Below are 15,983 nucleotides of genomic sequence, written 5' to 3'. Positions count from 1 at the left end.
CAATGTCTGGAGACACTTTTGACTGTCACAAATGAGCGTGAGGTGGCGCCTCTGGCATCTAGTGGGCGGAGGCCAGGGACACAGCTAACCAGCCCTCAACGCACAGGACAGCCCCCATCACAGGGCGTGCAAGGCTGAGAAGCCCTGTGGAAAAGGTAGCCCACATGAGAGTGCAGTTTGGCTGCACTTGGAGGTTGAACTCAAGCTAAATCTGCTCCTGGAAACACAGGTGGAAAGAAAGACGATTTTTTTTTAAGCTAAAATGTCAAAGCAAATGTCGCTCATCTGTGGTCCTCAGGGCTCTAACTCCAGTGCCCGGGGAAGTTTCCGTGTAGCCTCCCAGACCCTTGGGAGTCACCAGGGCTTCGTTGGCCATCGTCGCCTCTTCCTTCATCTGCAGGAGCCTCCTCTCCAGCTCGTCCCTGGTGCGCTCAGCCTCCTCCCTCATCTGCTTCTCACGAGCGAGGCGCTGCCGCTCCATCTGGGGGAAACAGGAGCTGTCTGGTCACAGGACCACGACCTGTGGTGGCACCGAGCCAGGGATGCCCAGTGCCTGGAATCTCCCCTTTGAGGGCCCTTTTCTTCCCCGTACTTTAGGTGCCAGTGTCACTCTCATCGCCTACCACCCTCCGTCCTTCTAAACCAGCGGTAGAGTTGAAAGTCCTGACCCTTGAAAAAACACCTAATGGTAAATGAACAAACAATTGATCAAACAGCAGAAAAGTGAGCCCACTCTTCAAACGGACGGAAGTGCGGGTTCTTACACACTGAATGCTCAAACGGCTACCCTGACCATGAGCCTTTGTGCTGGGGGACCTCAGTGGCTCTGCCTGCAGCTGGGACATAATGCAGGCTCCTCCCCTGCTAGAGGTGTGGCTCCAGGGATCAACTACGTTCTCACCCAGATGGACCCCTCCCACACGTCTAATCTCATCAATAGCTCCTCTCCTGCCTCTGACCCCCGGAGAGATGGAGTTGTTCTGTGTGCTGCATCAGTAGTGCACATGGTGTATTTCACAGGGGTAGGCACGCCGCCGAGGCAGCTTCTGAGCCAGGTCTGCAACAGGAGGGCGCCTAGCAGGGCACAGGGCACAGAGCCACCGCTGCCTCCCTTGCCTTCTGGATCACAGTATTAATTGGGCCACATGCCGAGCTTAATAAGAGGAACAGGCACAGGACAAGTGCTGCTCTCTGTGATCCTCGGGCCCTGACTGAGTTCAGAAAGCAGAAGCCAGAAGTGACCACCACACAATTTTCTTCCTTAAATAATTAAAGCACATTTAATTAGTCACTTTTTCCTTCCATCTTCTCCCAAACGCAAGATTTCTACCGTTGCTGCATTTTCTCAATACTAAGCCAAAAAAAAAAAAATGCATGGGGCCTCAAAGGAATAATGCAAAGACAAGCAGTCAAATACTGTAAATTCCCCTCCAATTTTCCTCCTGCAGGTCAACGAGAAGCTTGGCCAATTTGTTCTCTAATTTCTATCATATTACGATTTCCATTAGGTGGATGACGACACCCCCATTATCCTCCATTTGACAAAAGCCCACAGTCCCCTTCCACTCCCAGCACTGCACATCCCCTGAGACCTCTGCCCCAATAATAAGGGACCTCCTGTTTGAAAAGCGGTTTCAGCTTACAAATGTGTTCAGGTACAGTGGGTCCTCTGATCTAAGATCTAGAAGAGAGATTCTTAGTTCCACTTGACAGGTGAGAAAACTGAGGTCTGGAAAGTTAACTCATTCACTAGTGTCACATGCTAAGTTTCACATCTGGCTCCAAGGTCCGTGTCTGTACTATGGGGCCGGGGAGCCCCTGACCTGTGGTTGCCGGATGCCAGGGATGTGTGTCTGCCGTGCTGCAGGCAGTGCAGGCCGGGGTGTGTTCAAGCTATTCTCTGCACAGCCTGGAGGTTTTCACGCTCCTTGCCGTGTTCAGATGTCTCACTTCTAAGCTTTGCTCTGCTGATAAAGGGGTCAGAGAGGGCTCTTCTCGAAGTTGCCACTACGACCCTGTGCTGGCCCAGGAGCATTTCTTTGTCCAACAAAACCCATTCCACTACCCTCACAGCATCCCAAAGAGAACGTCTGTGGCCCGCCGTCTCAAGAAGCAGAGACGGACTGCAGAAAGCCCAATGGATCAAACTGGTGTTTCATTCTAAATCTCAGGGCCGGGAGCCAGCCTCGTCGGAGGACCCAAATTAGAGAGCAGCACACAGACTAATTATCACCCCTGTAAGCCTGCAAGTCCTATGGGCAGCCGAATGCAGCTGCTGCTACTCTGTCTAGTAGTTCGTCCAAAACCACGATTGATATTCTCAGCAGCGAGGCTCAGGTTAGTTGTGTGGATTTCGGTGAGTCAAAGAGGTCTATGAGAGGAACACAATGGTGCAGACCGTCCAGCCTGCTGATACGCGTTCCCGGCACCTCCCACTGCGGGGATGCACCGCCCGGGCTGCCCTGCAGTGGGGATGTGCAGCCAGAGTCTAATTAGCATTCCAGCAGCGGCTCCGAGATGCTGCTGTGCATCCCATCACCATCTAATTAGAAAAGAAGCCTGGGCACGGGAGACAGGCAGGCAGAAAGAATGAAAGCTTAGCTACACGGACAAGAGAGAGACGGATGGATGGATGGATGGATGGATACACGTGGGCTTGGCTATTGCTGCCCAAGCCTGCATTAATCACAATTCACTTACTTCGCTTAAATGGAGAAATAACTGGGGACCTGTCTTTGAGATGTGCTGCTGGAGTTTATTCCTCATTTCCAGAGCTGATGTCCCACCATCATTTATTCATCAGCCAGTAAAGCTCCAACAGGGATGAAATGAGAGTAGGCATGGCCATGGCCAAAGGACTCCTGTCGGCCCACAACCGCTCCTCACCTCCCGCTGAGACCACTGCATGGCGACAGCGGCGGTTCGAACAAGGTCCTGCTCACCTGCTTTCGCGCCTTCTCCTCCCTGGCCTGGGCTTTCATCTGCTGAACTTCCAAAGAATCGGCCTTCCTTCTCCGCATGAAGAGGTCATGGTTCCCGATACACAGCTGGAGAATCTGTGGCCACGAAAGCAGGAGAAACATTACACCCACACGTGTACTTCACTGCTGCAGCTCAGCGGCCCATGGCATCTGGGCCTCAGGGCTCTTGTGAGCAGGGAAACCTGGAGAGAAAGTATGGAGGAAAATACCAGTGCCCTCCCAGTGGCCTCCAGGCCTCGGCTCTGGATGCAAAGTCAGGGCGCCTGGGTGAAGATCACAGCCAAGAGAGGAAGGGTGATGTCTAAGCACATCTTCTGATGCACCTCACGCTATAGGCCAGGGAGGAAGGGAAAGCTGGCCAGTAGGCGGGCTGGGACGACAGGTTATCCATGCAGAAAAAACCTAGCTGGATCCTCTCAGCCCCCAATGCCAAACTCAACTCCAGAAGAACTAAAGCCTTGAGTGCAAATATTATGCCACGGATTATGCCCTGGAAACTCTTAGAAGAGAACATAAAAGAATATCTTGATGGTCGTAGGATAAGGAAAGATGTCAAGCAAGACACAAAAAAGCACAAATGATTAAGGAAAAGACGTATGTGTGTCTACATTAAATTTTTTTGTTTGTTAAGACATTATTAAAAAAAAGAGGAAAAATAAGACACAGCCCAGGAGAAGAGATAAACGATACTGAAAACGAACGATCCAAGAGAAACAGCCAACAGACATGAAACAAGTATTTGCCAGAAGAGACAATAAGACTGGCCAAATAGTATGCAAAAAGATATTCAACTCCATTAGTAAACATAAAGATACAAATTAATATGACAATGAGATACCATTTTATGTATGCAAGATTTGGAAAAAAATTTTAAAGGCTAGTAACACAATTACTGTAAGTTAATTCACTCTCTTTGGAAAACAACGGGACATAATCTTGAATTTGGATATACACCACAGCCCTGAGGGCTGTACGAGAACATCCTCCAGACTCTAAGGAGACTGTTGCCCATGCTCACCAGCGGGCAGATACAGGAAATGTTTGGAACAGCTTTGTAAACATGGCTCAGAAGCAGAAGCATTTAATTGTCCATTAATAGGAGAATGGAAGAAAAAAAATACATTTTTTTTTTTTACAGAATCTATAACAGAATACCATACAACAGTGAAATGAAGGGACCACATCTTTAAGTGTCAACATAGATAAATCTCAAAAAATAATGTGTAAAAAAGGCAAGTGAGCGGATACAGTTGACAGCACATATGTAAATTTCAGAAACATAAGACCTGCTAGTTTACTCGTGCCGTGTATGAAATAAAGTTCTGATGGAAAGCGGGGGATGGTAAGCACACAGCTGAGAGGAGGTCGCCCTTGGGAGGAGGGCAGACTGCAAGGTCAGATGTGAGGGGTCCACTTCTAAAAGCTGGGTGGTGGGTAAGTAGCTATTTATTTGTCATTCTTCATACCCCATATATACATTATACTTGTCCTTTCATATGTATGAAGCACTTTAATAAAAATAGCTTTTCCTCATCATAAAATTTATGTTTTGACTCCTTAGGTAAGCTAAAGAGAAGTTTTTCAAGGCTTATCAGAAAAGCATGCGAGGTACCATTCTACATCTCACGAGATGTCACTCTGCTACTGTTTCAAAAAGGACTTTTCAATTTCACAGAAAAACCAGTCAGTAATAAACACCAGGATCTCAAACTTACCAGCTTATTAACACGCAGCTTCGAGGAGTTAAATTTGAAGACATCAATTTTCTTATCCAATGGCTTAATAGTAAACTGAAAGGAAGAAGCAGAAAAGAGCGTCAGTCTGGCAGCCTAGGACGTCCTCGGCAACTGGAAAATTCCACCACAGCGGCAACCACCCTGCAGACACCAGTGCCTGGGAGGGTCAGGATCCTGGCAGGTGTGCTCTCCGTGCCGTCTTAAATTCAGAACCCGAGATATAAACCCTTGATAGGCCCAGCACTGGGAGGGTGGCCGCAAAGTCTAAGGCCCACCACCTGGCTGGAACCAGACCCACAACGTCAAATACTCGAGAGATGATATCGTCCATTAATGCCTTGCTGGGTGGAACAAATCACAAACTCTCAGAGTAGGAGGGGATGTAAGCTGGTCTCAGGTGAAGAATATGGCAGAGAAGCTAAAAGGTGGGCTGGAGGGGCATCCTGGACAGGACAAGTAATAGCCAGAAGGCAGAGGTGGGGAATTGAGAACTGTGCGTGTGTACATATATGTGTGTGCGTGAGTGTGTGCTTGATATTACAAGCTCTTTGATGACTAAGATGAAACCATGGGCTTAGCCTGGGAGGCAGGGAGGCGTGGGGGTGGTGACGTGGGCTGGGGATGGACCAGAAGGGCTTAGGTTTGATGTGACAACATACAGGAGTCACCCCAGATTCTTAAACATGGGGTGGTTCGATGAAAGTCGCTAACAGAAGGAATACAGTAAAGTGTGACGAAGGATGGGCTGTAGTAGAAAAGGAAAACGCAGTCCTTGAAATCAAAGGGGAGAGAAAGGTGAATGACAAGGGCAGGGTGGTAGCCTAAGAGGAGACCCCGGGGCCTGAGTGCCAGGCAGGGATGCTTATAAAGAACAAAGGACACCTGCGTTCTTGCTCATTCCTGAGGGACCAAGCAGATCCAGATTTCACAGATGTGCTAAAACCATGAATATCCACTTTCAACAAAGACCAGCTAAGCACATAAATACACTTGGGAAGATATACCCTTGGGTATTTTTTCACATGCTACCTTGTCCAACAAGGGGTTAGCACACGAGGACAGAAATCAATCCTTTACTTAGATTTCAGGGGAGCTCACTCAGAAGCAGTACTGCTCGTGGGTAGGCTGCTGTTTATGAATTTCATGAGCTTACTTTTGGCCTTGCTATCAAACCCCGGAGCTGCCAGTGGGAAACCTCAAGTAGTGGGGAAGCCACGGGCTCTGCGCCACCCTGGGCACACACAATCAATGGATTACTGAAAATAAACAGGCATTCTGCTCTGAGAGCACGGCTGTCGAGCATCAGGACCACGACTACTTCTCATCGCTCAGTCGAGTCGGCTGGGGCCCTCTGAAGGGGAGACTTCTATCCTTGGGTTCTGTGAGGGACGAGTGTTTTGGGAACCTTCAGCACACAAATTGGTGGATGTGCAGTCAATGGACTTCGTGAAATCTGAGATGAAAAACCACATACTGTGGCACACCTCCTGCTTTAAGTCATGTGGAGCTTTCAATTTAAGTGCTTTAAAAATGCAGTACCTAAACGCTCATCTCCTGGGCTACTTACAAAAATCTGAAAGCCAGAATGTTTTGAATCAAGCTCAATCTCTCTCACCAAGCGTGGCGGAGTAGATCTCAACCACGTATTGGCAACCGGGGGCCTGATGTTCCCCTCCTCAAGATGCTATGAGGAAAGAGAAAACAGGAAGTGTGCTCGGGGTGGGGGCCCTGCAGGCAACGTGAGCCGTCCCTGTTACTCACTCCACACCTGGGCCTGGCTGTGCGGCCACCAGCACATCGCCCGGCGCTGCCCGGGCCTGCATTCCTCCACCCGGTGCCCTGCGTCTCAGGGCTTGTCCTCTGTGCCTCCTGGAAACTCAGGGGATGCAGCTTCCTTCAGGGGGCCTGGAGCCCGGCCCCTACTATTCCCCTCACCCAACATAGGTCACCTGGCCCCTCTGCGTCCCTGCTTCCCAACATGACTCAGTGACACAGAGCTGACCAGTGTTCCTGCCGGGGCTGAACCAGAGTCGGGGCGGAAAAGCACCGCATCATCACCGTCCTCATCACCGGCCCCTCTCACCACAGTTACGTTATCACAGCAGTCAAGTCGTGACTTTTCTATAACTTCCTTGAGGGCTGAGGCTGGGATCTCTACATCTTTGTTTCCCCCATAAAACCTAACACAGAGCAGATGCTCAATCATTCCTTTAAAATGAACAATGAATGAATGAATAAATGAACAGATTACAGCGTTTGGGAAAAGTCACCATTCTGTCTAGAAATCTTTGAATCCTAACTTAAGAGTGTTCATCTAAGTTTTTCCAACTTAATTATTCTTTAATTCTTGAAAACAAGTTAGCCTGATATCCTCATTTATATCACTGCTGATATGTATATATTATATATTAAATGTATATATTATGTACACAGACACACATTCATATACACACGTATGGAGGTATATCTGTATATACCCCATCACTTGAATCAAGCACTGGTCACAGAGGGGATTTAATATAAACCCCACTTAAAATACAAAGAGAATTCTCACCAGAAGTAGAAAGCTGAGTAGTAAGAAAGGGTTACTTGCTGGTTTGTTTACTGTTCTTTGGGGTTTAGTCCTGACAAGTTGAGCTTCCCAGCCTCCTGTTAGTCAGCAGGGGGCTTTAGTGGTGCTATTTGAAAACAGGATACCAGCACATTCTGAAGATAACATAAAAATCAACCACCAAAGAACCGAAGCCTGGGAACAAAGGACTTTACTGATAAGAAGTAGCAGTCTGGCTTGGGACGCTCCAGAAGGAGGAGATGGGAAGGGGCCGCTGGGCCAGTGGGGCAGCTGCAGAGCAGATGAGTCCTACCTCCTTGTCGCTGTAGGAGATGTTTCGGATTTCGTTCCACGGGAAGGAGATCTTGGGGGTCAGCCTGTTCTCAGGGTCATAAATGTGAAGCCCCAAAGCATCCACTCCAAGCAGCAGCTCCGTGCCCTTTTTATTCTGCGGATTTGACAGAGAACAGCCACCGTTAGCTCCAGCTGAGGCTCGAGATTTTATTCAATTCCCCAAAGAACCTGTTCACACTGTGACATGTGACAAGTTTCGACAGGTACCATCAGAAGTCACAGCTGTCTTAGAACCCAGGGGGCCTCCAGCTGCCTGAATCAGGGCAGGCAGAGGCAAAATGATGCCATTCTTGTGATTCATGTGTCCTAGGGAGGGACCACCGGGGGCTTCAGTCACTGGCTCAATGGCTAACATAGGGGTAATCGCAGTGTTGTTACTGCTAATTATGTCACCAGCTTATCACAGATGTAGAATAAAAACCTGTAGGATTAAATATCTCCTATGTTAAAAAGAAAGGTTGCCGCACTACCAGAAAGAAAATTCTAAGTGCTGGGATCAGGTGGCCTTATTTTATGTTAATGCAGTTTCAGTGTGATAAAGCAAGTAAAGTGTTAACTGTAGAATCCAGACAGTGGGTGTATATATAAGTACTTGCTGTAAAATTCTTTCAACTTTCCTGTATGTTTGAAACTTTTGTAATAAAATGTTAGAAAAAATATATAAAAATGAATTGCATATAACCTATAATGAAAAAGAATCTGAAAAAGAATAGATATGTGTGTATGCATATATATATAAATGAAAAGCTGAATCACTTTGCTGTACACCTGAAATTAACACACTGCAAATCAACTATACTTCAATTTAAAAAAAGAATTGTATATAAATTGCACCTCAATAAAGCTGTTTCAAATTTTAATGGATTGACTGTACGCATGCTCTGCCTCTGACAGCAGTCCAGCCAGCGCCCAGAGGAACCAGAGGGCAAGCACCCTGGGCCCCCATGTCACTGACCAGTGTGGACCTGGAGGCTGCCTCCCTGGGCTGTGGGCCCGTTCATCCGTGCTGCGGTCTGGCCCTCGCGTGGTGGTGGAGGGATACTCCCTGCACAAGGACCTAAAGCCCTGACCCCTTGCTGACAACAAGGAAATGGAACTGAGACTCAAGAGCAGGAAAGCAGGCCTGCAGACTGAGAAGGGGCTGGACCATGATGGGAAGTAGCAGGCTAACAGCAGGTCTCAGACGACAGCGAAGCGGGCTCCCACAGGTAACTCTTCTTACTCCACCTAACGCCCTGAAGCCAGGCTCAATCACCAATCCATGAGGCAGGGTCCCCGGCTCATCTGCAAAGCTCTTAAAACCACTGTCTTAACACTAGTGAGGCTCTGTGCTTTAAACGTCTACAGGACGCTTTGGAAAACAAGACACTTCATTACGTTTCTAGTTCCAACTTTTTTTTTTTAAAACAGGATTCCACCCTCTGCCTCCTATCATTCTGACTGCAACACTCCTCGCAAATAAACACAGAGAGGTAGGGACTCAAGCAGCCCCTTTTAAATTGTTTTAAGCACAGATCTTCCTTAGCTGATGGTGAAATTTCAAGAACTCTAACAAAAGACACTAAAATATCCATTAGCCTTATCTACTATGTAACACACACACACACACACACACACACACACACACACACAAAACAGTATAATTTAGTCTGACTGCTAGAAGTATTCCCTAGTAAGAAGCTGTTTTTTAAGGATCATAAAACACTAGTTTTCTAGAATGTAGGTGGTGGGGTTTATATTAACAAAACCACAGGAATGTGTCACATTAGTCTGACCAAACAATTAGCAAATACAAATTAACAAAACTTTGGAAAACCTTCTGCATTATTGTGGGAAATCTTTTAGGCATTTGCATATTATACGAAATGGCATAATTTATCAGTAGGATTTATTTTATGCAAAGTAATCCATTAAAAGTTACACATACACATATTTAGAAAAATAAAGTAGAAAGCTACCCTTAGGATATTTAAAATGTGCTTCAATTTACCTAAACTTAGTACAATATGTATACGAATCCCCCAGAAGAAAGCAAACTTTAACTATGAGAATAAAAATGGACCACTGTGGATGGTTGTTTTAATGTCTACTTAACTACAGTTTGGAATCAGCAATGAAATACTTCAGCAAATCACATGAATTCCTTTGGAAGGAGCTGCGTCCAGCAGCAGAACCTGGGGAGAAAGATGCTCGGAAGGCCAGACAGGGGCTGAGAACAAACGCTTCTCTGGTGCAGAAGCAGCGGGGTCCCGGAGGACAGCGGACTATTAACGGTCTGAGTTAAAAACCAATTAGCCTGCCAGTGAGAGTCCCACCCAAACAAATCAGTCATCTATAAAAGCAGCTTCACTCTCCTTGTGCCTTGGGGTAAAGAAAGTGTTTACAGGTGCTCCCTGTGGGCCGAGATCTCACAGAACCAGAAATAATCAAATGTTACACCAGAGCATTCAGGCAGGTTTCTGCCGAGCGGGGGACCAGGTCCCCCCAGGCGCAACTGACACTTAATTACCTAGAATCTAATTAAAGTCCAGAAATAGAAAATGAGGCTCTAAGACCCTCTCCCTTCCTCTTCCCTTGTTCACCACTGAACTGTTAAAGCGTCCACCACCCTGGGGTGGGGAAGGACCCATTTTAGCCATCTGCCCCCGATTCAGTCTCCATCTACACACAGGGAACTCGGAGGGGCTTCCACACACCCGGATTGTAAAGTAGTTCACACCATACATCTCCAGGTCCTGAGCAATCTTCAAATACTCCATCTCAGCTTCGTCCCTGTGAGGAGAATGAAAGACACTGTCACTGTGCTAAGGGACAAAACTGGAGGGCAGGCGCATGCCAAGCTGAGCTTTGGAACTGCTGGAAACCTCGAGCCAGGCAGGTACCCGCCAAGCTCTTCCCAGCCCTGAGTCGATTAACTACGCCGAGGTCAAGCAGAATTTCCCATCCCCGTGAAAACAAGAGAACAGATTCATTACAGCATCTCTTGGCTACAATTTCACGCTTTGCCCTTGGTAAATAGTGACACCCGTCTCCAGTAATTCAAGACAAGCACGTGGTATGTCTGCTCCCTCAAATGGATATGGATGTTCAAATTTTATTTAAGCTGTTGCTTTGTCTCATCGGGGACTTTCTTCACCCAGAGGGTTTTGGTAATGACACATCTCTCTCCTCAAGCTACCTTCCAGATTTTATTTCTTTGGCTGTTGTTGGAGGTTAGGGCCAAGAGCTATCAGGGCTGTAAAACCCAAGCCAGGTCACCTACTTCCAAGTTATGAGTCAGACTCAAAGGAAGCCCTTGAAGTAACAATGACTTGCAAAAAACTCACAAACAGGTACAGTATTGAAATATTTTAACCTAAGTCTCCCCACGACCTTGCCTTCTTCTCTCTCTCCAATCTCAAAATGGTCTCAAATGAATTGAAATCACACAGGTTGCTGATGTAAATCTCCACAATTGCTTTGGAAAACTGTGAGATGTTATTTGTAAAAGCCAAAACCAGTTGACAACCTAAATGTCCATTAATCGTGGAATGCATAAATAATGTGTGGTTTATTAATACAGTAGAATTCTACATAGCAATGAAAATGAAAGAACTACCGCTAGAAACCACAAACCCAACTCTCATGATATGATGCTGAATGAAAGAAATGAGGTACACACAAAAAAGAGAAACTATCTGATTGCATTTACAGAATGTTTAAAACAGGCAACACTAATCCACGGAGTTGAAGTCAGGAGAGTGGTCCCCTTTGGGGAGGAAGGAGGAGGAGTGATGCTGGGGTGCTTTCTTGTCACCTGGTGTCACCTGCTGGCCTCACTTTGTGATAATCCACCAACTGGTATATTTAAGATTTGTCCACTTTTTGGTATACTTTTTTTAAAAAAGTTAAAAAAAAAAAAAGCATAAGATAGGAAGTTGATTTGAAGAAGGGAAAAAATGTAAAGGCTAATTTAGCAGCATCTGTCAAGCCCCAAAATGCTCACTCACATCCTTTGACTCAGCAACTTTTGTAGAGAATCCATCCTCAGAACTACTCCTGCAATTATACAGGGACACAAGGCTGCACACTGCAGAACACTGTGTGAAACTGAAAGATCTACAGCTACTGCAAATACCGTCAGCAGCGGGACGGCCGCAAAAGCTGTGGGCTACCCGGACAACAGAAGTCCTGAAATGAACCTAAATTAGCACTGGCCGCAGAAGGTCTGGACATCCCAACAGGCAGTGAGTCCCCACGCCCGACGCACTGGAAAAAGGACACACAAGGCCCTGAAGACCAGCACTGCTGCCAGCTCTGCCTTTTTCTTTTACACACTTGGGTACCATGTTTTGTTCAACAAGCATGTCCTAGTTTGGGAGTTCCTTAAAAAAGAAAAAAGAAAGCCCGGCCCCTGAGGACATGCAGACCAGCAGTGAAGCAGCCTCACCTGGCTCGGCCCCGGTGCTCTGCGTACCAGGCTGTGATTCTCTCCTCCCACATTTCTGGAGTCATCTGATACAGATTTATTACCTACCAAAAAAGAGAGCAAAATAAGAAACCCACGTGCAAAGACAGTTTTGGTACTGTTTGCCATTTTTATAATTATGCATCATTTTTACCAAAGAGCAAAACTTTGTAAAAAGCCACACACAGGGAGCCGGTCACACGCAGAGGTGGGCGTGTAAATGGGCACCGTTTGGTTTGAGCCACAACTCGGAAAGTCACACCATTACTCAGGCTGAGGTGTGCCCCTCGCCTGCCAGCGGCCCCTCTTGCCTCGGCCTCCAGAGGGGGGACCTTGGTCAGGGGCAGAGCTCACTAATCCTGGGCCGCGGGAGGGCCAGGCTTCAGGCGCTGCTGCCTCTGCCTCTACAGAAGCCATCAAAGGAGCAGGTGGAGTCAGGAAAGCTGAGGGGCAGGCCTTCATCACACATGACAGGTGAGTGCAGCTATAAAATCAGAAACTGTGAAAAGGAGGGAGGGCCCGCTTCCATGGCTAATGAAGACGAACAACACCAAAGATGAAAAGCCACGACGCCCACCCCCAGCTGCATCCCGTCTGCCGGGCCCATGCCTGCCTCCTCTGTGAGGTTGCAAACAGCTCGCCTCCCCAGGCTGAATTCCAGCTGCTCCCCGCCCCTCCCGGGAATCACTGACGTTCACCCACCTTTAAAGAAACGACCATCCGCAGGCCAGGGCTGTCCTGGCAACCCCAAATGAATCCCACGAACCTTTGCTTTTTAATATTCTTAACAGAGATCTTTACTCAAGATTGATGACAAAACGTCTATAGAAATTTTCTTGCCATGTCCGCCCAACATTCCTCTCAGTCCTTCGGCTACGTCTTACCAATCAGGGACTTTGATTTCTTACCCTTTTTGGAAGCAATTCCTCTTGGGCCAAAAATCCCCGCTTGTGCACAGAGGGGTCATAGTCGCCGTACTGGAAGGAGAGGAAAGGGACAGCAAGGGGTTGAGTCTCGGGCCCACCTGCCATTTCTGAACCTGGATGGGGTCGACTCAGCCTCTGTCCCTCCCAGCTCCCAGGAGCAACTCAACTCCCATAACGATGACAAGTCAGGGTTTCAACCTTGCTAGTTTGTTATCCTTGAATGAAAACACAAAGCTGATTATATCTACGAACAGAGGCCCAGAATCCCCTCAGGGATGGATGGGTGATGTGCTAATAATACATGTGCAGAGAAATGTGGCTGAGTTTTCCGACTCGGGAAGGAAGCAGTCACTACTGAGACGTTAGCTTTTGAAAAGAGACAACAAAACACAACTGGGAGTTGTGTTAGCAGCACGTGATACGATTTCTCCCTGCACTTGCTTCTAAGAGGCCACCAAAGGGAGCCAACTGCTAGGTGGGAGCTAGGGATAATGCTGGCAATATTTTTAATACCTTTCATTCAAGGCTCTGAAAAACGCTTCGGAAAAAATCTGATGTCAACACTGTTGTTCCTATTGTACCGACAAAGAGACGAGTCAAAGACTAACTGATGTTCCTGAGGCTCCAGAGCAGATCACTATGAGGGCCAGAGCCGGGCCCTGCATTTTAATGCACTCATTGGCAACAATAACTTGGAAATTTATTTTCTGACCTCAGAAAAAAAGATATCCCTTTGTTTCCTAGATAACTTAAGTCTGACCAGGAAATAATAAAAAAAAAAAAAGAAGGAATTTTTAAAAATAAGTTGACCATAAGAGGTATAGAATATAAAATCAAAGCCTGTCTCTTGTCAATCAGCATTCAGTGGCTTTTCTTTTGGCCCAAAACAAAGCTCAGTATTTTAGGACAGAAAATTACTGTAAACATTTATGCTTTTCACCACCAACGTTGGAAAACAAAAGAAAGGTCAGGCACAAGGCTGTCGGCTCTGCATCCCACCAGATCAGGTCAGGACAGTGTGGCCCACCTTCTCATTCCCAGAGAATCTCAAGTTAGATTTTTGATGTTTTTTCCAACAGACACTCATGGGATTGGATAGAGATCTTCGGCATCAACTTTAAATCATGCCTTATTCCCATACCACACTGCTATAAAAGCCCCAAGAAATAGTATTTCTCACAGATCTCATAATTATCTTGTGAATAGCAGAATTCTATTACATTGTTTTTTCATTTTAAAAAATTAGTATGTCAAACTCAAATACTTAAATTTCTTTCTAAGTTTTGGTAATCCTGTCCAATGCATTTCTTCATTGAAAAAACTTGAAGGAAACTGGTTTCTCTGGATCTTTTAAAAGCCTGGGAGTATATTAAGTCAGGAACTGTATGAGCTTGAAAAGCACACTCTGGGGAGACCACAGGTAAGAGCCTGGCCTGGGGTGGAGGGGGACAGGAGACAGGCTGCTTAAGGTTCAATCTCAGCCCTTTCATTTCTTAGCTGTGACCCTGGAAATTTTTGTCTCAGTTTTCTCATCTGTAAAATGGGGGCAGTAACAGTATTTCTCTTATAGGATTGTTGTAGGGATTAAATGAAATATCCATTAAATTTTTTAAAAATATGATTAACACACAGCACTCAATACAGCCTGATGGCAAAAGATAAATAAAAATTCAGGCCACATCACCTCTCCAGGTCTGTTCTCTAATTTGTCAAATGAGAGCACTGGCCTTAGAGGATTGTGAAGGGATGCTCTGGAGTGAGGCACCCTCTCTGTTAACCTCAGCTTCCTCATCTGGAACGCACAGGTCAGAACGGTGCCTGCCTCCCAGGGGTGATGAGGATGAAAACAGTCCAGGTAAGCATTCTGCGTGGTGCCCGGCTCATCATGAGTCAGGTTATTATTGTCGTCCTCTGCGTTATTTATAGTGACACTGGTTACTCTTTGCCTCTCGGATTTGTGAAGGCGGAGGATGGTAAAGAAAGCCCTGTTAGTTACATTTGCAAACCCCTCCACAAACTCTAATGTACAAGTAAGCAGATATGCAAAGGTACAGCTGTAAATTCAGCTTCCAAATGCTTGCAAGATTAATGATCCAAATTATCATACTGTGCTCCCAGCTACTCCACTGATCAAATGTTACATCTGAGCAGGGTAGAGGCAGCAAGGGCCCTGCTGAAGGAACTTCTGCACTGAACTGACTCCACTTATAACATAAAAGCCACCTTGAGGTCTGTGTCTGCTCTTAAATGTCTCTCTAAAAAAAAGAAGAAAATCCTTGATGGTGGCAGCTGGTGAATATAAAAGGTGGTCACACCCCTCCATGGCTGCAGATGGCCGTTCCTCCGCCTTCATGTTCAGAAGCAGCCGGATAACATACCAGGAGCAAGTTGGCCAGAGAGCTGATGAAGTCTGGGTCTCAGGTCTCTGCCCCCTGCAGGGGCCTGTACCTAATCTTATATTCATAATTTGGTATTCTTGCATTAAAAAGAATCCCCTACATTATATAAACTTCAGGCCCCACAAAATCTGGATCCACTCTGGATATAAACCAATTAAATCTAAATTCGAGAAGGGAGTTCACATTTAAAGGACTCTTGGAGTCAATTCTGAGGTTAAACAGAGGCTTCTTCCAGATATTAAACACTTTCCTCTGCTTATTGTATGAAAAATTAGACCAAATGCTCTGAACAGGGATTTCACAAGACATAAAGACCTGATCAATATATATACAGCATGAAGAGTTAGATCCCTACCACACACGTTGCCAAATTCCAGATAGATTAAAGACTTAAACCTATAAATGAAAATCCATAAAAATACCAGAACAACATATAGAAGAACATGTGTAAAATAAAGGTGAAGTCATTCCAAAAGTCACTCAAGACATAAAAAGGATTGACAAGTCTGACATGTAAAAAAAAGATAAACGATCCAAAGCAAATTAAGATCCAAAATACATGGTGCTCCTACAAATCAATTAGAAAAAG

At 46.2% G+C, this 15,983-nt stretch overlaps 1 protein-coding gene across 5 annotated transcripts in view; it reads right to left on the bottom strand.

Moving 5' to 3' along the window:
* Positions 1-15,983, bottom strand: part of NF2 (NF2, moesin-ezrin-radixin like (MERLIN) tumor suppressor) — a 78,090-nt gene that overhangs the window by 32,704 nt on the left and 29,403 nt on the right. For all 5 annotated transcript variants that reach the window (XR_012503683.1, XR_012503684.1, XM_074356443.1 and 2 more), the window contains exons 5-11: positions 12,978-13,046; positions 12,052-12,134; positions 10,319-10,394; positions 7,582-7,716; positions 4,697-4,771; positions 2,943-3,056; positions 359-481 (exon numbers count right to left, since the gene is read on the bottom strand). Coding sequence is in view for 3 of the 5 variants with exons in the window: in XM_074356443.1 (XP_074212544.1) it covers positions 359-481; positions 2,943-3,056; positions 4,697-4,771; positions 7,582-7,716; positions 10,319-10,394; positions 12,052-12,134; positions 12,978-13,046 (675 nt within the window). In the remaining 2 variants the exon portion in view is untranslated. The remainder of the gene's footprint in view (positions 1-358; positions 482-2,942; positions 3,057-4,696; positions 4,772-7,581; positions 7,717-10,318; positions 10,395-12,051; positions 12,135-12,977; positions 13,047-15,983) is intronic.

This window comes from Camelus bactrianus, chromosome 32 (genome assembly GCF_048773025.1).
Source record: "Camelus bactrianus isolate YW-2024 breed Bactrian camel chromosome 32, ASM4877302v1, whole genome shotgun sequence".
In the NCBI taxonomy this organism is placed as follows: Eukaryota; Metazoa; Chordata; class Mammalia; order Artiodactyla; family Camelidae; genus Camelus; species Camelus bactrianus.
This window is presented reverse-complemented; position numbering and strand designations above follow the sequence as displayed.